The 21,943-nt window shown below is 34.8% G+C and overlaps 1 protein-coding gene across 1 annotated transcript in view; it reads left to right on the forward strand.

Moving 5' to 3' along the window:
• Nucleotides 1-21,943, forward strand: part of Pdxk (pyridoxal kinase) — a 185,010-nt gene that overhangs the window by 108,127 nt on the left and 54,940 nt on the right. The window contains exon 5 of the mRNA XM_090411801.1: nt 4,837-4,871. Coding sequence (XP_090267927.1) covers nt 4,837-4,871 — 35 coding nt within the window. The remainder of the gene's footprint in view (nt 1-4,836; nt 4,872-21,943) is intronic.

Below are 21,943 nucleotides of genomic sequence, written 5' to 3' on the forward strand. Positions count from 1 at the left end.
TTATATAGATTAGGATAAGAGTAAAATAATGTTAGGGTCGACTGTTTCAAATCCTTCATCTTTGGAAGAAATCCACATAATTGTTTGGTTTAGTTATTCATTATATTCACAGTACAGGTAACCCTCTTATAAAGCGGATGCTAGGTTCCATAGAACTGCTGCGTTATATAAATCGCGTTATACAAGACTTAGATCACATAGAAAAAGTAGGGTTAGGTTCTGAAATCGTTTTTTTTTTTTTTAATTATATAAACAACGATATATCCAACAAAAACAATGTTTTTATTTAATTCAGGTAATTCATGTAAGTTAAGAAAACATAACCTATGAGACGAATACGTAGTATAAAATTATAAAAATTACAAATTGTACATAAATTTCATTGCAATAATGCAAAAATGTTTTAGACGCAATAAAATAAAGTGCGTATTTTAATTGTCATCACTGTCTTCAGAAATAACATTTCGTAGATGTTCTTTAAGTGGCCAGAGGTCGTCACCACTTGAAATCTCTTGGATATCATTTGTATAATTCTCATATTCTCATATGTATGTAACTCACCAGAAAATAAACTGCTCAGCTTGAGAATAACACACATGATTTTAAATGCGCTTTTCCTGGCAGAAAACGAAGACAATTTTCAACAATAAACACTTTATACAGTAAACCCTAGATGGCAAACTTATGGCATTCGTGCCAGAAGTGGCACGTCTGAGAATTTTGCTAGCATGTCGATTTACAGCTGATATCTTTTTATATGCTCATAAATTATTCAAGTTTTTTTTTTAATTGTTACAATATGTACAAGCTGAATTTTGTTTTACACAAGACAGCAGCTATAAAGACGTGCATATGATTGGTGCGGTATTAACAAAAGATCGCGCGACCCAAAGACAAAAGCAACCCACAAGTGTTGAGTTGAAATGCTAATTCTCTTCAGTCAAATTCCATAACATCTGAAACTGTCATAACAACATTCACTTTAGTTTTAACACATTCACAACAGGGTGTCATTTATTGTTCCGATGGAACTTCTCATTACTGACTGGCTCAACTCACACAAACATTTCAACCCTTGGTTGAATTTTATGGCTTCTTCTCTTCATTTGAGGTGGCAGACGAACTCACACATTCATTATATGGCATGTTTCAATTCTTGGTAGTCTTTTATTTTAAGTTAGCCTTTGTGATCTGTCATAATGACATTGAGAATTTCAAATGCAATAAAACAAACACTTATTTCATAATTGAAAAATTGGACAATAGTTTTTAGTTAGATACTGTGTTTCGGTGCAACATATGGTTTTGCTTAAGTCTATACAGCATAGTTTCTGTGAGAGGGGGACATGTGATTTATTAGTTAGCACTGTTTTTATTCCATCTGTCTCTAATTGCACTATTTGTTGAGAATGGCATGGACTGCAAAAGTCTCTGTACAGTACCTTATTCAGTGATGCAATAAAACTAAATTCGATACTTATAACTACTTGCGGGATATGGGCAAACACAAATTTAACGAAGATAAAATTTGATTTTTATGTCCTGCGGTGAAAAATATGAAAAAATAAAATAAAGGGTTACTAGAAATTGCAGACCATGTTATATCGAAACCGCGTTGAACAAGAGATACTACAATTTGTAGACCACGTTGTATAAGTACTGCGTTATATGAGGGTTACCTGTATATTATATCTCTGTTATGGAATTTTTCTTAAATTAATTCAGTTACTGCTTTCCTTGTTTTGGATTTTGTTATCTGCTTTATTATCTTTTTTGTTGGCTTTAATAACTCTCATGTTTTTATGTTATCTGATACTTTTTAGTTTCATGCAGAAGATCAGAGACTGACGAGGATCATTCATTTCAAATTTCAAGGTTGGCCTTTTTTTTCTAATCTTATTTTCTCCTACTTCCTGCTTGTATTGCGATAATAATGGATCAGTTATTAAGTTTAAATCTTTATTGGTGTAATGCATGTCACAGACATTTTTGATATAGCCTGAGGGAGGTTTTAGTGGATATGCTTCATTGGATCTTAAGCCTGCCATTTATTACACTGAACATGCCTGGAGCAACATGAAAAGCTTGGCTTTATTTAATTATTCTGAACATAGTTTGCATTCACTCATTATGTGTGTGTGTAAATTGTAGATTTAAAGGATGAGTTTGAATATTTTTGAAAGATGAGTTTTTTTATTACTCTTAAATGATCCGTAATTTAGGTATATCATATTGTTTTTTGCTTTTAGGTGATTGGTTTCAGTTTAATAATAATTATTATTTCTTAGAATCGTCTATTCTAGGGCTCTTTCTTATATTCCTCCCTCTCACAATCTTTAGATTTTTGTTATGATAATCTATCATAGTGTAATTGAGATCGAAATCTTAATTCAGTCAGAGTATGCCATCCTCCATAGTTGAAGGTGAGTCATGAAAAGCATGCTTCACTAAACTCGGAGATGTACAGCTATAAACCATACTATTTTGTTGAGACATTTTCATGACATGTTCTTGTTCGTTTTCATGTTCTTGACCTTGAATCCATTTCAAGAATAACAAATTAAGTCATCCAAAAATAAAGAAATATAGGAAAATAAATCATTTACAAAAATAAAGGGGGGGGCATAGTAAGGGTGCATGCTGTTACCCTTATTTTTTAATTTGTGTATGGAATAATCTATGTACATTGTATGCACATGCATTTCAGTTGCATAAAGAATACAGTGAAACTAGTAAATGGAGGAGGAGGAGTAAATGGAGTGTAGATATATTATGATATGCTTTGCTGATGCTATAATTGAGGATGAGCAATATTTAAAACAGATATTTAGGATTGAAGATGCATTACTTGAGTATGGACTCATGCAGCAAAAATGAAAATAGTAGTGACAGGTTGAAAAGAACAAAATATGATAAGCGAAATAGAGATCAAGGTAAGAACTGAACAAGTGAAAATTGTTTCATATACCTTGGAGAAACTGTTCAAGAAAATGGAAGAAATAAGTGGAAATAATTAGAAGCATTATTATGGTAAGAGAAGTATTTAAAAAAAAAGGTAATTTATTATAAACAAGTAAAGATATAAGAAAGATTTTCATGAACATAAAGAGTCTGTTATGCTTTCCATCATTTCCTTAACCACACTATTGGTCTTAGCTTAGTCTAATATTACTCGTATACATTTGGTTGCCATAAGAGAGTTGAAAATGTTTCTGATAAACTATTCCAGATAATTTTTATTTCATCTATCATATCAATTCATATATAATATATATATATATATATATCAATTCATTAGCAAATATGTATTACTTATTTCATAGTAGTTTATATATTTTAGCTAAATAAAGGCAACAAAACATTTGCATTACAAAAGTAAAATAGTTTCTGTGTGTGTGTGTGTCTATATATATATACAGGGTGTTCGGGATAAATTTGACATATTTATAATTAATTATATTTTTCCGTAAGTTACATGTATTAACACACACTTCTCTTCATTTAAAAGTTTGGACCCTTCTTCATTCATATACAAGATGTCAGAAAGGATGGATAGCTGGAACCCACCTGAATCATGGAAGAGAATAACTTGTATCATGATGATTCGTGCCCGCCATCAAAATAAGGATATTACGACTGCTGCCCACTGCTCCCTGAATACAGTAAAAACAATCAGGCATGAACTAGAGACTTGCAATGGTGACTACGAGGATGTAGCAAGAAGAAAGATCCCTAGCAGACGATCTGATTGCGTTCGTACAGCAGAATTCCTCGCAAATCTGCAGGAACAGGTGTTGAAGAACCCTGGCATTGGAATTCGGGCTTTGTTCGTGGAGTTGCTAACTGTAGTCAAGCCCTGGATAACAAGGGTAGCTAATGGTAGGCCGTATGTATGGCAGCAGGATTCGGCCCCTTGCCACACCTCTGGGAAAAGTCAAAAATGGTTGTCTGAAAATTTCTACGACTTCACCAGTCCAAATGTTTGGCCTCCAAACTCCCCAGACCTTAACCCCATGGATTATTTTGTATGGGGCGCAGTTGAAAAAGACACCAATCGCACTTCCAGTAATACAAAAGCCCAGTTAATGGATAAAATTAAAACAGTTTTTGCGGCCCTTCCCAGGGAGACTGTAGCATCAGCTTGTTCGAGGTTCCGAAGCAGAATTGAAGCTGTGATCGATGCTAATGGTGGTTATTTTGAGTAAATCTTGTTGATAGTATTGTAATTAACTCTGCCTGTAATGTTTTTTTGTCAATTCATTAAATTTAATAGATACAAAGAAGATTTTCTTTTTCCTTACGAAACTGTCAAATTTATCCCGAACACCCTGTATATATATAGCGTCTCCCTTGAGATCATGTTTTGAGTAGGACTATATTGAGGCAACCCTTTGAGAAGTAAGCAGCATTTGTCATTACAGTAAAGAAATATTAATTTCTTAGTTTTGCAGTTGGGAAACATTTTTAGTCTCTTCAAAAGCACTGTTCGTTACTTTGTTAGTCCATCTCCATGTGTTCTTATAAGAGATCTAAATCTAGGTGAATAAATTTTGATAAAATAAGGATAACACCATATTTTGTCATCTTTACTCAATTTATTGACACATTTCAGTTTTAAATTGAGTGCTTTCTACAGTATGAAAAATTATATGAAATAATACTAGCTATTTCTGCTTAGCCTTGCTTAAAAGATAGAAAAAAAAAACAGACAATGAAATGAACCTTTATGATTTACACATAATTTCTATACTTATTATTAACATGCTTTATATATTTACATGTAATTAAGTTTTAGGTATGTTTCTAATAAGGTTTCTTTCTCTCTTCCCCCATTAGTTTGTGATCCTGTAATGGGAGATGACAAGAAAATGGTAGGTATTATATACATTTTTGAAATATTTTGAATAAATGTTGAAAATATTAATTTGTGTGGGTGTGAGGTGTGGGCTTTTATAATGCTGCACATTGTTTGTATTATAAAATGTCTCTGTATTCAAATTTTATTTATGTATATATATGTACACCCAATTCTCCATTGACACGGTAGATTGGTTCCAGAAAATTCCATGTAAATGAAAACCGTGTAAAAAAGAATACAATGCATATGAAAAAATAGAAGAATTACTTAAATTAAGGGGATATTAAATCCCGCATAGTTTTAAAACCAAATAAGAAACTCAAAGATCAGAATCAGAGAGTTTCTTGTAGCTTTATTTAGGCAGGCCTCCCATAATGGACAAACTTAACTTCGAGGAATCAGCATGGCACCCTTCTGCTTCCAGGAAAGGTGCTATGCTGATAATTATAATGGAAATACCCTATTTAACAGAATTGAATCCAAACAGAAATTTTAAAAATAAGCACCATTTGAACCACGTTAAATCAAAATATGGTGTGTAAAAATAGAATTGCTTTTGTTTTCTAAACCATGTTATTTTGAGATTGTGTAAAAAAAAAAAAAAGCTGTAAAAAGAGAATTAGCTGTATATCAAGTAATCATTACATTGCATTTCACTACTTGATTGCTGTTAGAATAAGCTACAATGCAATGATTATTACTGCAATGTAGTGTGTTTAGGCTCTTGGGATGATGGATTATGCCCAAGACTGACATGCAAGTACTTTTTCCCATAAAAATTAATGTTTTTAAAAGTTATTAATAAACTTCTTAGTCTCTCTGATTGTTTATCTCTTGTTTCTTATTGTACTAACATTCCTGTTCAGTTAAAAAATAAATAAATAAAAAATGACTTTGTAGGGTATATCACATTCATCAGGTACTAGAAAAGCATTGAATATCACTGTTTTAATGTTCTAAGAGATAAAAATATTGCACACCCATAAAGTTTGTTTATAGAAGTATTCTTGGTGAAATTGACTCAATGTTTACATTGTCTTATAGACATTATAAATATCTTGTCAAATCTGTTCTCTATAGATTTGTAGAGACAGATTTGACAAGATATTTAAGCACCTCAGTCTTTCCAAGTACTGGCTTCATAGTGTGCTTTAATCTCTGGTGATGCTGATATCATTGTTGAAAAGACCTTAGGCGTTTTTGTGCAGTTTTATTGCCAACAAATACAGAAATGTTATTGCTGGAGAAAGTCATTAATTAATGAAAAAAAAAAATTACACACCGCCTCCTTATTATATTTTTGTGTTTAAGCGTGTAGTTCATAAAATTATTTAATTCAAAGTTTGTTTTGTTTATTTGAAACAAACGGAATTGTTTCATCTTTTGTTGCAAAGTTTATGTAAGATTCTTTCCTGGAATTAGAATATTGAATAAATCTGTTGGCTTTATTCAGCATAACTTGGTAGGTGTGAGAGAGGACATAAATATATATTATTGCCATGATGCTCTCATTTGCAACTTTTGTTTGGATTCTTAGAAATGAAATTGGCACTCTCACAAATCATTGATCAGTGACTTAACCAATTACTTAAACTATTATATAAACAGTTCTTATATATTTCCTACAATACGGTTACATCCCATCATCCCTTTTTATGTTATGTTCAGTGGCCTGTCACAGCCAAGTAACTTTAAAATTAAAGATGCCAAGAAATTATACTCTTGGTTTCATCCTTTATCCAAGTATAAGCAAACAAAGTTTACACATGAAGTAATTTCATGAATGGGCTACGTGCATATAGAGGTTGACTTCACATCAATTGCCTTAGTATCCCATAATGCAATGCACTTACAGACATGTATAATCCTAAGCATTATGGGAAGGGCCACTACCCAGACTAGTTTATAGTTTATTTTCAACCTTTAAGTGATGTTTAATCAGTGGGAACCATACCCAGAGGTGATACCGAGGTTGAAGTAATGCAGAAGTGATATTTCCATATATATATATATATATATATTCCATATATCCTGCATCACTTTAACTTTGGTTCACCTTTGGATCTGGCTCCCACTGATAAAACCTCAGTAAAGGTTAAAACAAGTCTGAGTAGTGGCCCTTCCCATAATGCTTAGCATTATGCCTGTCTGTAAGGATATGTGCATTGCATTATGGTAGGATACTAAGGCAATTGATGTGAAGTCATTAGCCTCTATACAAGTAGCCTTGTCGTGAATTTGCTTCACATGCAAGCTTTGTTTGCTTACACTTGGATAAAGGATGAAACCAAGAATATAATTTCTTGACATCTTTAATTTATAGTATAACCAAGTGAAAAAACTTTCAACATCCACATAACTTGGCTTCTTAGCAACCTGATCACTGCTTATAATAAGGTTCTTTATATCCCAGACAGGATTTGACCTGGGGTCAAATCCTGTCTAGGATATAAAGTTTTTGGTCTTGCCAACCAAAGGGCCCCATTAATACCAACTGAGCTACTCAGGTTCATCAAAGTATTGATAAACCTTGCTAGGTTTCACCCACAGCAATAATCTGAGTTCAGTAGGTACTATGATGTAAACAGTCACAGAAGCTGGGAGTTTTTGGTTTGATTTTCTTTCACTTTCAGTGAATAATACAATCTTATAGTTTCTTGCACAGCATGTGAAACATCACATAGATTTTAGTATTTATTTATAAATTAAAAGTAATTACTAATGTTAACACAGTATTCAGAAATGAAGATCACATTAATTTAATCTGTTGGGAATTATTTACTCTTTCCTTAGAACATAATGAATGTTTTATATCAGATATGTTTTTATACGACAAGAGTTTGCTTAAACTCACATTTTATCTTAAGAAGCAAGTAACACATATTATACATAATTACTCAAGTGGTTAATATAATTTAGTTTGTAATGCACCACATCCCCTTCCCTCCCCTCCCAGAAAACAGTAGCATTTCCAAATTCCAATTTGACAGCATTTTCAATTACTGTGCTTCCCGGACAATATTGTGTATATGAGGGTGGTCTGAAAAGTTCCCAGCCTCGACCATGGATAGCAACACTATTGGCAAGATTTTTTTTTCTAAGTTAGTACATCTGTCATAAATATCCATATGAAATTGCAAGTCATTCTATCAAGTACACTCAGTCTCTTTTTATGTGGATTTGAAGTTATGCGGTGTCCCAAACTTTTTCAACGACAGAACACTTCCCAAATCTTGAAATTTTCATGGAACACCTTGGTTATTTTGTAATCTATTAATTAATAATTAACTTAATGATGTTTATGTTTAATTCATCATTAATTATTAATTATTAATTAATTAAACATAAACATCATTAAATTAATTTGTGCTGATTTTCATTGACACATCCCATTCTGATCACCAAAAATTTATAATATTATACGTACCTTACGAGTGAATGCAGACTTTTTCTCCTGTGTGCTGATAGTTTTCCTCTCCTTTTGTACATCCTGTAGATCGCTTTGTAGGCTGGAGGTGGATGAATCATTATCTGTTGCATCACAAACATTTTCTCGTGATGAAAGTAATTTTGCACCAGTTTGCAAATGTTGCCGAATATTGTCTAATAGCGATGATAATTCTGATGACAAAATGGAAAAAAAAAATAGTTACTTTTCAGTAAAATTAAATGAAAAAATGAAATGAGATGACATACTTGTCCCCCCATTGGCGAGAGTGACCATGTAGTCCTGACTTGGAGGATGAATAGGCATCTGGAGGTATCAAAACAGAAGGAATTTATGTGGAATTATAAGGAAGGCTACTATCATAGACTTAGAAACTAGCTTGCAGCATTACGATGAAAAAATTTCAGGCAAGAGGGGTCATAGATGCATGGGAGATACTTAAGAAAAAATTGTTCATAGCAATGACAGATTGTATACCACAAATGAAGATGAACTTATCTTCTTCACTTGTAATACAAAAAAAACATTGTTTAATTAAATAATTATACAAATATTTACATAAAAATTCACAAACTTATATCTCTTGAAGTGTATTTCTTAAAATATTTTTTAAGAAATACACTTTGTCTTACACTCACTATTTAAAATTTTATTTTAGGAACAAAAAAAAAAGTTTAACACCAAACAAAACAAAGAAAACAAATTCCTTTACTAATAATCTCAAGGATTAAACCAGTCTATAGCTAACAAACTATAACTTTTAATATAATTCAGTTCCAATAAGGAATCTTCCCACTCTGATGCAGAATTAACACTCTTTGTAAATAAAGAAATGTCATCCTACCTCTGTAGCTTCAATATAAATAAATTCTTATTACTCCAGAATGCTAGTTGTAAAAATAGACTGCCAGTGGTATCAGATTTTAGTACAGAAATCTAAGCACAAAAGTAAAATCCTAGATTTTGCTGTGATAACTCGCTCATATTCTTAAAAATTCAATCTTAACTTCATAATAATCAAGTGAATTTAGTCTTTACACCTTTATATACAAAAATGAAAAAGGTTTAATAATACTAAGAGACATTTAAAAAAATATACATTATTTTGAACTTTAACCACATCTTATCTGGACTCAAAATATGCCAGCTTAAAAAGAACAGCTATTTCTCTCAAACTGAACCGTTTTTCAAATAACAGTTGAAAAAAATAGTTCATCTCTTCAGTGGAAACAGTTCCTTATCCTGAAAACCACTTTCCCTTATGAAAATAACTGTAGTTTTCCTATTCATAGTAAGAGATACAAAAAGTTCAAACTTGGACAATAGAATCGTCGATTTTCTAGCATTCCTTCCAGAAAAGTCACAGAAAAGCGCTCCTTCTTTCTACTTTCATCTTCAAGATTCATAACCTTTTCTCTCTTCCTGTATGAAGGATTTCCAAGGAAAAATGATAAACCTTTAAAGATCAACTTGCTCCATCTATTCTCTGAAACAGCAATTAAATCATTACTGTTATAATGAAATTTTTAATATCCAATGAATATTTCTCCTTCTGTATGAGAAAATTTATTTATCAAGTTCCAGATATTCTTTAAATTCTTTCACAACTGTTACTTTTGATACAGTTATGTTACTTTTACTCATCTATTTTTATGAAAGACTGTTACTAATGGAACTTTTTCTAACTTTGTTCCAAAAATTCCCCCATATCTCTCTCTCTCTTACACACAGCTCACTCTCCAGCTATTTACTTAGTTATCATGTTCTTTCTGCTCGTGTATTCTCCAGCATGCATAGCATTTCTGATTATTCTTCAGTTATGAAGTGAGAGAAACTGCTACTATAACATGTTATATTCGTGGTATTTTTTTTTTTTAATTAAACTCATTAACTTATGCATTTTAAATTATAATCCTTATTTTGAATACAATGTGCAACTGTATTATGTGTAAAAAAAATAATCAGCTGTGCTTTTCTACACAATATAAATGCATTGACAACAAAATATAATGTGGCCCTTCATAATTTGAAACAGAAAACTCAAGTTTGCATTTATTTAATTAAATACCATAGAACATCTGTTGTCTTCAGTTGTCTAAACAAATCTTCATTACATGAATTCAGTTTCTTTCTTTAAATTAAAGATACCAAGAAATTATATATTTGGTTTAATCCTTTATCCAAGTGTAACAAGTTTGCGCCTGAACTATTTTCAGGACTGGAGCAACTCGTATATAGAAGCTTATAACTTCACATTACTTGCCTTAGTATCCCACAATGCAAAGCACATATCTTTAAGGGTATGTATAATGCTATGTATTATAGGAAGGGTCACTACCCAGACCGGTTTCAACCTTTATTGAAGTCTCGTCAGTGGGCGCCAGACCCAGGGGTGATATGAAGGTTGAAGTAATGCAGAAGTCATATTTTATATATGAGTTGCCAAACAGTTTCTCACCTTATTATTAAAATACTCTGGATTAGAGAATAGTTGTTGGAAGTTTTTTCACTTTGTTATGCTATAAATTAAAGACCAAGAAATGATATACTTCGTTTAATTCTTTATCCAAGTGTAAGCAAACAAGTTTGCACCTGAAGTAATTTCAGGACTGGGCAACTTGTATATAGAAGCTTCACTTGCACCAGTCCTTAAAATAGTTCAGGTGCAAACTTGTTTGCTTACACATGGATAAAGGATTAAACCAAGTGAAAAAACTTCCAATAGTTTCTTTCTTTATCTGAATAATAGTTTCTTCTTGTGTTTAGTATTTTTTAATATACATACTATCATGAAGAAATACTGTATAGAAGAAAAACATATTTTTCTATTTGAAATATAATGCTCTGTTTTGAATTTCATATGTTGACAGGAACAAACTAAGGGGTTATATAAACAAACAGTAGGAAAAAACTAAACTTGCTCATTCCAAAACTTAAGCTACTATCTATTCCTTTATAAAAAATGAATTGAAATAAATAAATATATATATATATACACACACACACACGCACACAAAGGGTGGTCTGAAAAGCTCTCTGCCTAACAATGAAAAAAGAAAATTATAATTACAAAATTAGTTTTTTTTTTTTTTTTCAACATAATCTCCCTTAAGATTAATAGATTTATTCCAGTGCCATTATCCCTTCCCTGTAGTGGTTCTCAGTAAGGTCTGCAAAACATCCCTCTACAGCTGCAATCACCTCTTGATTCAAAGAAAAACGCTGACCAGCGAGGAAGAGTTTTAGTTTTGGGAAGAGATAGAAGTCAGAGGGAGCCAATAGGGAATAGGATAGATGTTCCAACAATTCATACTACAGATTCCTTAATTTTCCCATTGCCAAAACACCTTTGTAGGTAGGTGCATTGTCCGAATGAAAGATGATTTTTTCTTCTGCAAACCAGGTCTTTTCTCTTGAATTTTTTTATCTAGCCTGATTAAAAGATCGGAACAATATTCCCCAGTTATTGTTTTACCCTTTTCAAGATAAGTAATAAACAAAATGCCTTTAGTATTCCAAAACACTGATGCCATGACTTTTCCTGCTGATGGAACCGACTTTGTCTTCTTTGGTGCTGAACACCTGCTTCTGTCTGCTGTTTTGACTGTTGTTTGAATTCTGGTGTGTAATGTGGTGAATCCAAGTCTCATCCATAGTCATAAATCGAATGTACAAAATCAGGTTTATTCTTGTTAAAACGCTCCAAGCACTATCAGAGATTTTCATGCGAGTGCATTTTTGATCTGCCGTGAGCAAGTGCAGAACCCATCTTGTGCGAAGCTTTTTCATTGCCAATTCTTCATGCAAAATATATCCTACACGTTCTTTTGAAATGCCTATAGTCTCAGCAATTTCATACACTTTGACTCGCTGCTCATCCAATACCATATCTTGCACTTGATCAATGATTTCTGGCGTTGTTACACTTTTTGAACGTCCTTTACATGGATCATCTTTAAGGCTGGTATGGCCAGATTTAAACTCGGCAGCCCATTTCTGAATTGTCGGAAATGAAGGCGAAGAGTGTCCATAAACTTTTACGAACTTTGAATGAATTTCTTTTACAAAGAATTTTATAACTGCACGATACTCAATTTTATCCATTTCAAGGGATACAGACAACACTTTTGCTTCAGATAGCTGTATAAAACAAGCTACTCGATAGAATGACTTGCAATTTCAAATGGATATTTATGACAGATGTACGAACTTAGAAAAAAAAAATCTTTCCGATAGTGTCGCCATCAATGGTCAAGGCCGAGAACTTTTCAGACCACCCTCATATATATATATTCAAGGCCTTCTCCTAGATTATTTTCTGGTAGTCATACACCATTTGAAAAAAATAAATATTCAATGTGGCACTCATAACCACATTATTCAGCCATGTTTCTTCACTGTTGAGACTGCTCTCCCAATCTGCACATGCATGCACCATCTTCAAGCTGCTGGTATTTGCAGAAATATAGTGCAGTCCTTGATTATTGTCAACTCCATTTGTTGTCTTCATTACTATTACAAAATATTAGCAGTATTTTACAACATGAACTAAAATTACAAAACATTTTAATGACAATAACATTTTACAAATGATTTATTCACATTCTTGTGGAGTCAAACAAGTAAATTTAATTATAGCACTAAATTAAATTTTGCGACAGTATTAAAAGAAACTGTTACATAAACGGGGGGGGGGTGGACTGACATTTAATTAATCCAATTTCTTTCCTTTTTTTTTTTTTTAAATTTAGACTGCTTAGTCACCTAATATGAAAAAATAAAATGTGTACCTGAATGAAAGTCATCGGATACACACACACTACAGTTATAGAGCATTAATGTGACATTATACATAGTTTATATTTAACTTGTAATTCAGCTGTTAGAATTAAAGGATATATTATTATTATTATTATTATTATTATTATTTAGGCTTCCATGGAGTCAAAAGACTCATCGTCGGAGGTCCTTCCTAGGAAACACAAAGTCTATCATACCACTGCTTGAACTCATTGACCGTTCTTGCTCTCACTACTCTATCAGGCAATACATTCCATGGTTCAACCACCCTCCAGGCGAAGAAACCACTCCTCACCCTCTAGCTCACAGCTTCCTTTTGCAACTTCCAGGGATGGCCCTCTTGTGATTGCTCTTTCCCGCTGTTCCACCAAGCAAAAGAACCAGTGTCAACCCTGTAACTACCTCTCAACAGTTTAAAAGTCTCAATCATATCATCTCACTTTCTTCTATCTACCAAACTCTGCAGTCCGCATTCCCTTAGCCAATCCTCATAACTTACATTGTACAGTCCTGAAACCATCTTTGATATCCACCTCTGTACCCTTTCCATGTTAATTTATCTCCTTCAAATCTTGAGAGGTAGTCTAAGTAGTCTTCCAGAAGTAGTCTAAGTGTGGTCTGTCAGGGTCTTATACAATGGAACGATAACTCTTTTATCTCTTCAGGCCATTGTCCTTCTCAGTATTGCAACAATCCTCTGGGTTACCTTCACCACGTTTGCAATATGTTCCTTGAATTTCAGTTTTTCTATCAGTCATCACCCCCAGATCTTTTGTCTCCCCCTACTTCCTTCAGTACAGCTCCAATCGAGTATGCAGCCTCCCCTCGATGTATCCCAAACTGCAAGACTTTACATTTTGCTTCATTAAACCGACATCCCCATTCATTTGCCCATCTATCTAGTTTATTCAAATCCTCTTACAGGGCTACCATATCTGTGCTATTGCTAATAACCCTTACCAGCTTCACATCATCAGCAAACAACTGAATATCCCCCTGCAGTCCATTGACAATGTCATTGATATAAAGGTTAAACAATACAGGGCCCACTACTGAGCCCTGTGGGACCCCACTTCCTTTTGCAACTTTGTAACCTTCTGCCTCCTTGATACAGCCCCACGATACACAACTCTCTGATACCTGTCAGACAGCCGATCCTGAATCCAGTTGATTAACCCCAAATCTAAACTCATATGCTGCAACTTAACATCAGCTTATCATGTTGCATCCTCTCAAATGCCTTTGCAAAATCCAAAAAAATTGCAGTTATATGCCTTTCCCTCATCAACTGCTCTCGTCACTTTATTATAAAAGGAAGTCATGTTACTAAAGCAAGAGTGCCCCTTAACAAATCCGTGTTGACTCTCACAGATAACATTACTCTCATCTGCCCAATACTGTATATGGTCCTTCACTAATTTCTCCAAGATCTTAACAACTATTGATGAAACACAAACTGGCCTATAGAGGCACATCCAGTCTGCTACCGCCCTTATGCAATGGCACTATCTTGCCTTCCTTCCATTTCTTGGGTACCTTTCCAATAGTCAGATTTTCATTGAAAAGCCAGGTCAACGGAACTTTCAGTTCTTTAGCACATTCTCTCAAAACCTGTGGTGAAATTCCATCCAGTCCGACTGCTGTATTGACATCCAGAGTACTCAGTATCTGAAACACACTCTCCTCTTGCACCTCTAAACCTTGAACCTGCTCTATCCCTCTAGAATTAAAACTTACTTCTCCAAGATGAAATACCCCAATAAAGTGTTTATTGAACAACTATGCCCTTTGCAGCAGTCACTCTATTCCAATTTTTATCTCACAATGTCATTCTTCCACAATCATTTTTCCTCCTACTGGCCACATAGCTAAAAAATTCCCTAGGATTATCTTTGGATCTTAGTGCCAGTCTCCTCTCATATTCCAGTTTTGCCTTCCTTACCATATTAGTCACTCTCTTGGCCTGAGTTGTATATTTTTCATGCATCTTTCCTCCACCCCTCTCCTTATATCTCTTCCATAACCTCTTTTTCATTTGCAGTTCCTGTTTGATATCGTTTGTCATCCACTTTACACCAAATTGTGTCCTCTTCTTCACTTGTGGAATATGCTGACTATTGCTGCCAACAAATATTCCTTCACAATTTCCCATGCACTAATGATATCTGGCCTTCCAATTCTGCCTTCCATGGAACTGCCCCAAGATGATATCTGAGACTATTATAATCACCTGCCTTATAATTTCACATACTTTTCCTTTTCTTTGATACTCCTGCATGTCTATTCATCTTCTAAGGCAAAACCATATGGTCACTCTGTCCAAGAAGTGGGGGGGGGAGATGTCGTCTCAGTTATTATCAGCTCTTCTGATGCTATGACCAAATCCAAAAGTCTTGAACCTCTTGTTCCCTTATTACATGTTGCCTAAGACATCTGTCCCTCAAGAATTCCAGAAATTCTGTTCCCTTATTACTACATGTATTTCCTCTTCCCAACTTATACTTCTGTAGTTAAAATCTTCCATAACAATCATTCTTGCACTTGCCAAAAGCTCAACTGTCTAAACATCTGCTCCCCACCCTCTGTGCACCTTGGCTTGTAGCAGCATCCCACTAGGTATCCTGTCTTGCCCACCTCTACCTCACACCATATGCTTTCAAAACCATTAGTGTCACTGCCTTCCGAAGCCTCCACTTTTAGAGGACATAAGTCATCACTTATCATAAGCAGTATTCCACTACGATGTTTTCCCTTCTTATCCTACCAAAAAATGCTGTACCCTGCTACTTCTATTCCTGTTATTATATCATCTTCCGTCAACCACGTCTCAGAGATCCCAATAATCTTTGGCCAGGCTGATGCAATTAACACCACCAATTCATCTCCTTTATTTCGGATACTCATGGCATTAGTATAAAGCATAGAAATGTCACTGCTTCTATACCTATCATTATCCCCCTCCAGACTCCATTGGACTCAGTGTTACCTGATATCGTCTCCCTCACTCCCCCAAGCACCCATTCCCACCCCTGCTACCATCCACCCTGGGAATTCTAGTTTCCCTGCATTGACAGATTGACTTGTTCAGAAAACAGCAATGTCTCCAGATGCCTACATCCTTCCTCATTCAAATGCAAGTGGTCTCTCGCATACAGCTCCTTTCTGTTTTCAAATGCTCTCCAAGCATCCACATATTCCAACTTTCTCTTCTGACACATTCTGGCTTTTATGCTATTCATTATTACTGCTCTTCTACTCAGCTCGTCATTATCATATCTTGGTAACACACACACTATCATTCCTCTCTGTGTTTTCTTTTGTACGACCTCAAGCACGAATCTCAGATCTCTCGCCACCTGATTTACACTGCCTCTCAAGTCATTCGTGCCCATCACAATCATCTCATCCATGCTTTCACCCCACTTAATTGCCATAGCCACACTTTCTATCATTCCTCCAGGCAAACACTCCTCTGGCATCCTATCTTGTACATCACGGATCATCGCGTCTCCATACATCATACCTCTTACCACTCTGTTATTTGATTGCTCACTTGCATCGCTCACACTCTCTCTCTCTCTCCTCTAACCCTTTCTCTCTGTGTTCTCCTACTTACATACTGTCCTGGCATCACTCTATCCCTGGTTCTAGCATTCCCTCTCATTCTTCTCATTCCTTCTCTCCAACTGTTTCCATTCTCCCCTCTTCTATCATTCCCATAACTCTCTCATTCCCTCTCTTTTACTGTTTCCATTCTCTCCTCTGTAGTATGTATGCATCCCGGCAGTTGGATATGTGGTGGGCGAGAGAAGGGGGGAGAATGCATACATGCATAAAATGTAGGAAATGGGACGAACTTAGTGAGTTATTATATTACGATATTATGATAACCGACCTCATTGCATCTGGGGAAGGAGAATCTCAACCTAGAGAGACGAGTAGTGTGATAGAGGGTGAGAATGACGAGCGGAATATGAATGAAAAAATAAGAGTGGGAAGTGTGGAAGGCTTGAATGATTGTGGAGTTTTTGGAGATTGTCTTGATTGGGAGGATGAATGGTGAGCAAGAGTGGCTAACTTGCAGAGAGAGAGAGATGAGTTGAAAGAGGAGGTGGAATGTCTCGGGAATGAGATGAGAAGTATGAAAGATGAGATTAGGTGAATCAGAATAGGAGTGAGAGAGAGTTATCGGAATGATAGAAGAGGCGAGAATGGAAATAGTAGAAGAGAGGGAATGAGAGAGAGTTATGGGAATGATTAGAAGAGAGGGTATGATAAAAGAGGTAAGAATGGAAACAGTCAGAGAGAGGGAATGCTGGAACCAGGGATGAGGAGATAGTTGGATGTAAAATCAGGTGTAAAGATGCATGCTTTCTATACTGTTCAGGTTTATTGATCACATTATTGCAGGAAAGTATCATTAAATCATATCTAAAAGTCGAAAGTATTATTAAATTCAGCTGTTTTTTTATGCAGATGATATTACATGTAGTGCTTCCCAAAAGGTCAGTGAATTTGAATAGCACATATGAACTAGTTGGGCCTTCCACCACTATAAGGGCAAATCAATATGCTGACATCTGGCAAGCTGAGAGTTTGCATTCTTGTGTTATGTGCATTTTTGCAATGTCATGTTTTAATGGTTTGGTGAATTTCTTCTCCTACTGAAACGGTAAATTTTAAGGAGCAAAGAATCTGTGTCAAATTTTGCTTCAATTTCACAAAAACTGCTGAAGAGGCCTACTGAATTAAGGAAGGCATTTGATGATAATACTTTTGATGATGATGATGAGCCAAAGCAAAACTTTTTTTTTTTTTTTTTTTTTTTTTTTTTTTTTTGTGGTACAAATGCTTAAAGGATGGACAAACATCTGTCAACAGAGATGAGTGTTCTGGGTGACTGTTGACATAACATTACAACACTGGTAAACATTGCAAATGTGCACAAGGTATCCTTGCTTATCATAGGCAAACTGTCCATGATGTTTGTGAGATCGTATGACTGTCATATGGAACTGTTCATTGCATTTTTTGGATGTTTTGAACATGAAACACATTGCTGCAAAATGCCACTTGCGCATCACTTCACTCAGTTCCTTGCTTCCAAAAACATGACAGTCATTCCCTATCCCTCCTATTTGTTGTACCTCATCCTTGTGACTTTTTCCCCCTGGTTCCCAAGATGAAATTCTGGCTTAAAAGGCACTTTGACACGATTGAGAAGATTCAGGCAGAATCACAGGAGGTACTTAACACAAACACACTTGGGGACTTCCAGAGATGCACAGAATTATGGAAAAACCACTTGTATTGCTATTTACATTCTCAAGAAGGGGACTACTTTGAAGGAGAGAGTGGAAACTAAGAGTTAGAGTAAGTATTTTTTATGGTCCAATTTCTTGAACTTTTGGATAGCACCTTATTTTTCAAAATGAATCCACTAGTCTTCTGAACTGCTTAATAAAAGGAATAATCAATAAACAGATTAACACTACAAAAATAAGCAGCAGTAGAAAATATCATTTGCATCTCCATGAAGAACATGTGAAAGAAAACATTTCAGTTTTGTAATTTAGTAACAATATTTAGTAAAAATGGCAAATAACATATGAAAGTAAATAAACTGAATAAATTTATTTGCAGTAAAAGAGAAATTAGTCAAAACACTAAACTAGCAGTATGCGACAGTCTTCAAATTGTTTGAACTTGTATATCTTTGAATTGGTCATCAACTGATCAATTTTTGATCAACTGATGATCAAAAGATCATCAGTTGATCAAAAAACTGGAGAACGCTAAAATTCTGATATACAGACATATGTTGGTTATGCAACTGTTAGTTTTTCAAGAAATAAGCATATATAATATTAATTATTCTAACTTTAATTATTATTATTATTATTATTATTACACCCTCCATAGAGTTGGCAGACTCATCGTGGGAGCGCATTCAACTGAATACATAATTATCATATAGAACCTTCAAATTCTAACATTCTTTGCATTAACAACACATTCTGGTGATACTTTCCATTCACTGACAATCCTCCATCTAAAAAATCTGCTCCACCCCCCCCCCCCTTCTTCATCACACTTTTACATAACTTCCAGGGATGACTTCCGGTTCTTCCCCTCTCACCTTCTACTCTTTTTATAATTCCTTCTGGATTAATCTGATAAAATCCTCTCGCTAACTTAAATGTCTCTATCATATCACCTCTTTACCTCCCATCTGCCAAACTCGGCAATCCACATTTCTTCAATCTCTTTCTCCATAGCCAGCATTCCAAAGTCATGACATTGTCTTAGTCACTTGCCTCTGGACCCTCTCCAATGTCTCCACATCACATTGAAAACCAGGTGACCAGATCTGAGCACAATAGTCCAAGTGTGATCTGACCAGTGCCTTATACACTAAAAGGCACTGGTCAGATCACAACCACTTCCTTATCCCTACATGTTAGAGTATTTCTTATCATAGCAGCACTACTATGTGCACCTTTTTCAATGCTAGCAATATGTCTTCTAAACTTCAGTCTGCTGTCAACCATCACTCCCATATCTCTAATCTCATCCACTTCCTGCAGTATGGCACCATTGATATAGTACACAGCCTTATATTTCTACACTCCAAAATGCAACACCTTGCACTTATTGATATTAAAACTACAACCCCACTCCTTTGTCTCAGTAAAAAGTGTATTCAAATCTTCCTGAAGGGAATTAACTTCGGCAGTGCTACTTATAATTCTTCTCAACTTTGCATCATCAGTAAACAGTTGAAGGTCCCCACTCGATTCACATGATATGCTGTTTACAAACAAGTCAAACAGCAGAGCCCCAAGAACAGAACCCTGGGGCATGCCACTGGTTACCTTTCATTTTTGAGCACTGCTCCATCATACACAAACTTCTGGTATCGTTCAGAGAGAGAGAATCTCCAATCTGTCTAACTGATATACTATTCACTTCCATTTTCTGCAGCAACTTATGTGGTTATCTATCAACTGCTTTTGCAAAGTTCAAGAATATCACTGTATATGATTCTCCCTTATCTAACACACTTGTTACCTTATCTTAAAATGCAAGTGAATTACTAAAACAGGTCCTATCCTTTACAAATCCGTGATGACCATCATAAAGAATGCTATGTCTATCAACCCAATCCTGTATTTTATTCCTTACTAATCTCTCCAACATCTTAACCACAACCGCAGTTATACAGACTGGCCTATAGTTGGAGACTTCTGTCATAGAACCATACTTGGCAGTACTATTTTGCCTTCTTTCTGCTCCTTTGGAACCTTACCCACTGCATGACTTTCATTAAATAACCAGATCAAGGGCATAGCCAACTATGGTGCACATCTTTAAGAATATATGGCGATATGTCATCCATTCCCACAGCTATTATATATTATGAATAATATAAGCACGTAAACACAAGAAAGATATTTAATTTACCAAATATTTCAGTCTGGAAATAGCAGACCATCTTCAGTGGCACTACAAGAACAGTTTTTAAAAAAAATACAAGGTGGAATACTAACAATAAATCATTTAAAAATAGAACAAGCCGCATGATGTTATATCACTAAGTATTAAAGAGAATATTTTTAAGCAGAGACATGATCGAAATAAAGATGTTAATTAATAATATTAAATAACATAAAATTAGTATGAATTAGTGAGTTATCCTGATTAGACTTTCCCAGATTTTTGATATAGATATAGAGTCATTCCGATTCAGGTGAGGACGATGGAATAAGGCCTCTATGCTTTCTTGGAATAAATGTTCAAATTTATAACGGGATCTATGTAAGAGGCGAGTTTTTGACCAAAGGATGTTGTGGTTAGTTTCAATCCCATGCTGAGCCAGTCCAGATTTTTCAGGTTTGTTGTGATGAATGGAGGATTGACGTTCTTGGATTCTTTTTTCAAGAGAACGTCCAGTTTGTCCAAAATAGGAGAGATCACAGTTGCGAGGAATTTGATAAACTCCAGGAAGAGACATAGTTGAGCATTTGTCTTTAGGAGAAGGAAAATCGGAAGATAATTTGTTAATATGTAAATACATAGCTGTTAACTCATATTTCTTCAGAATTCTTACGATAGGTTCTGAAATCCCGGAGATGTATGGAATTGGAACTCGACGTATTGAATCTTTGTTGTTTTGTGGTGGATTATAAGAATCGAGAAGATGTTGAGTACTCTTTTCAGAAAAGCCATTGAGTTTCATGTGTTGTTGGATAGTTGAAAGTTCTTTCTGTAGAAAATTAGAAGTAGAACAATTAGTTTTGGCTCTTCTGATTAGACATTTTATGATTCCTGTTTTTTGACAAGGATGATGGGCTGATTCTTTAAGAATATAACGACCTGTGAATGTTGGTTTCCTGTAAGCTGTAGTTGTAAGAGCATTTGAAGGTGACTGGATGAGGTGAACGTCTTCTAAAAAATAAAACTGGTTGTTTTTTTCCATTTCCATAGTAAACTTTATACGATGATGGACTGATTCTTTAAGAATATAATGACTTGTGAACATTGGTTTCCTGTAAACTGTAGTTGTAAGAAGGTGACCGGATGAGGAGAATGTCTAAAAAAGATAACTGGTTGTTTTCTTCCATTTCCATAATAAACTTTATACGATGATGTAAGGAATTGATACAGTTTAAAAAAGAAGGTAAGGAGTCTTTGTTGTGCAGCCATACAGCAAAGATGTCATCTATATATCTTACCCAAAAGGATGGTTGAGGGAAAATAGATGAGAAGAGGACTTTTTCTAGATGTTCTAAATAAAAGTTGGCTAAAGCAGGAGAGAGAGGACTTCCCATGGCCAT

This window comes from Typopeltis vanoorti, chromosome 22, assembly GCF_054136105.1.
Source record: "Typopeltis vanoorti isolate ZY-2024b chromosome 22, IOZ_Tvanoo_1.0, whole genome shotgun sequence".
Taxonomy (NCBI): Eukaryota; Metazoa; Arthropoda; class Arachnida; order Uropygi; family Thelyphonidae; genus Typopeltis; species Typopeltis vanoorti.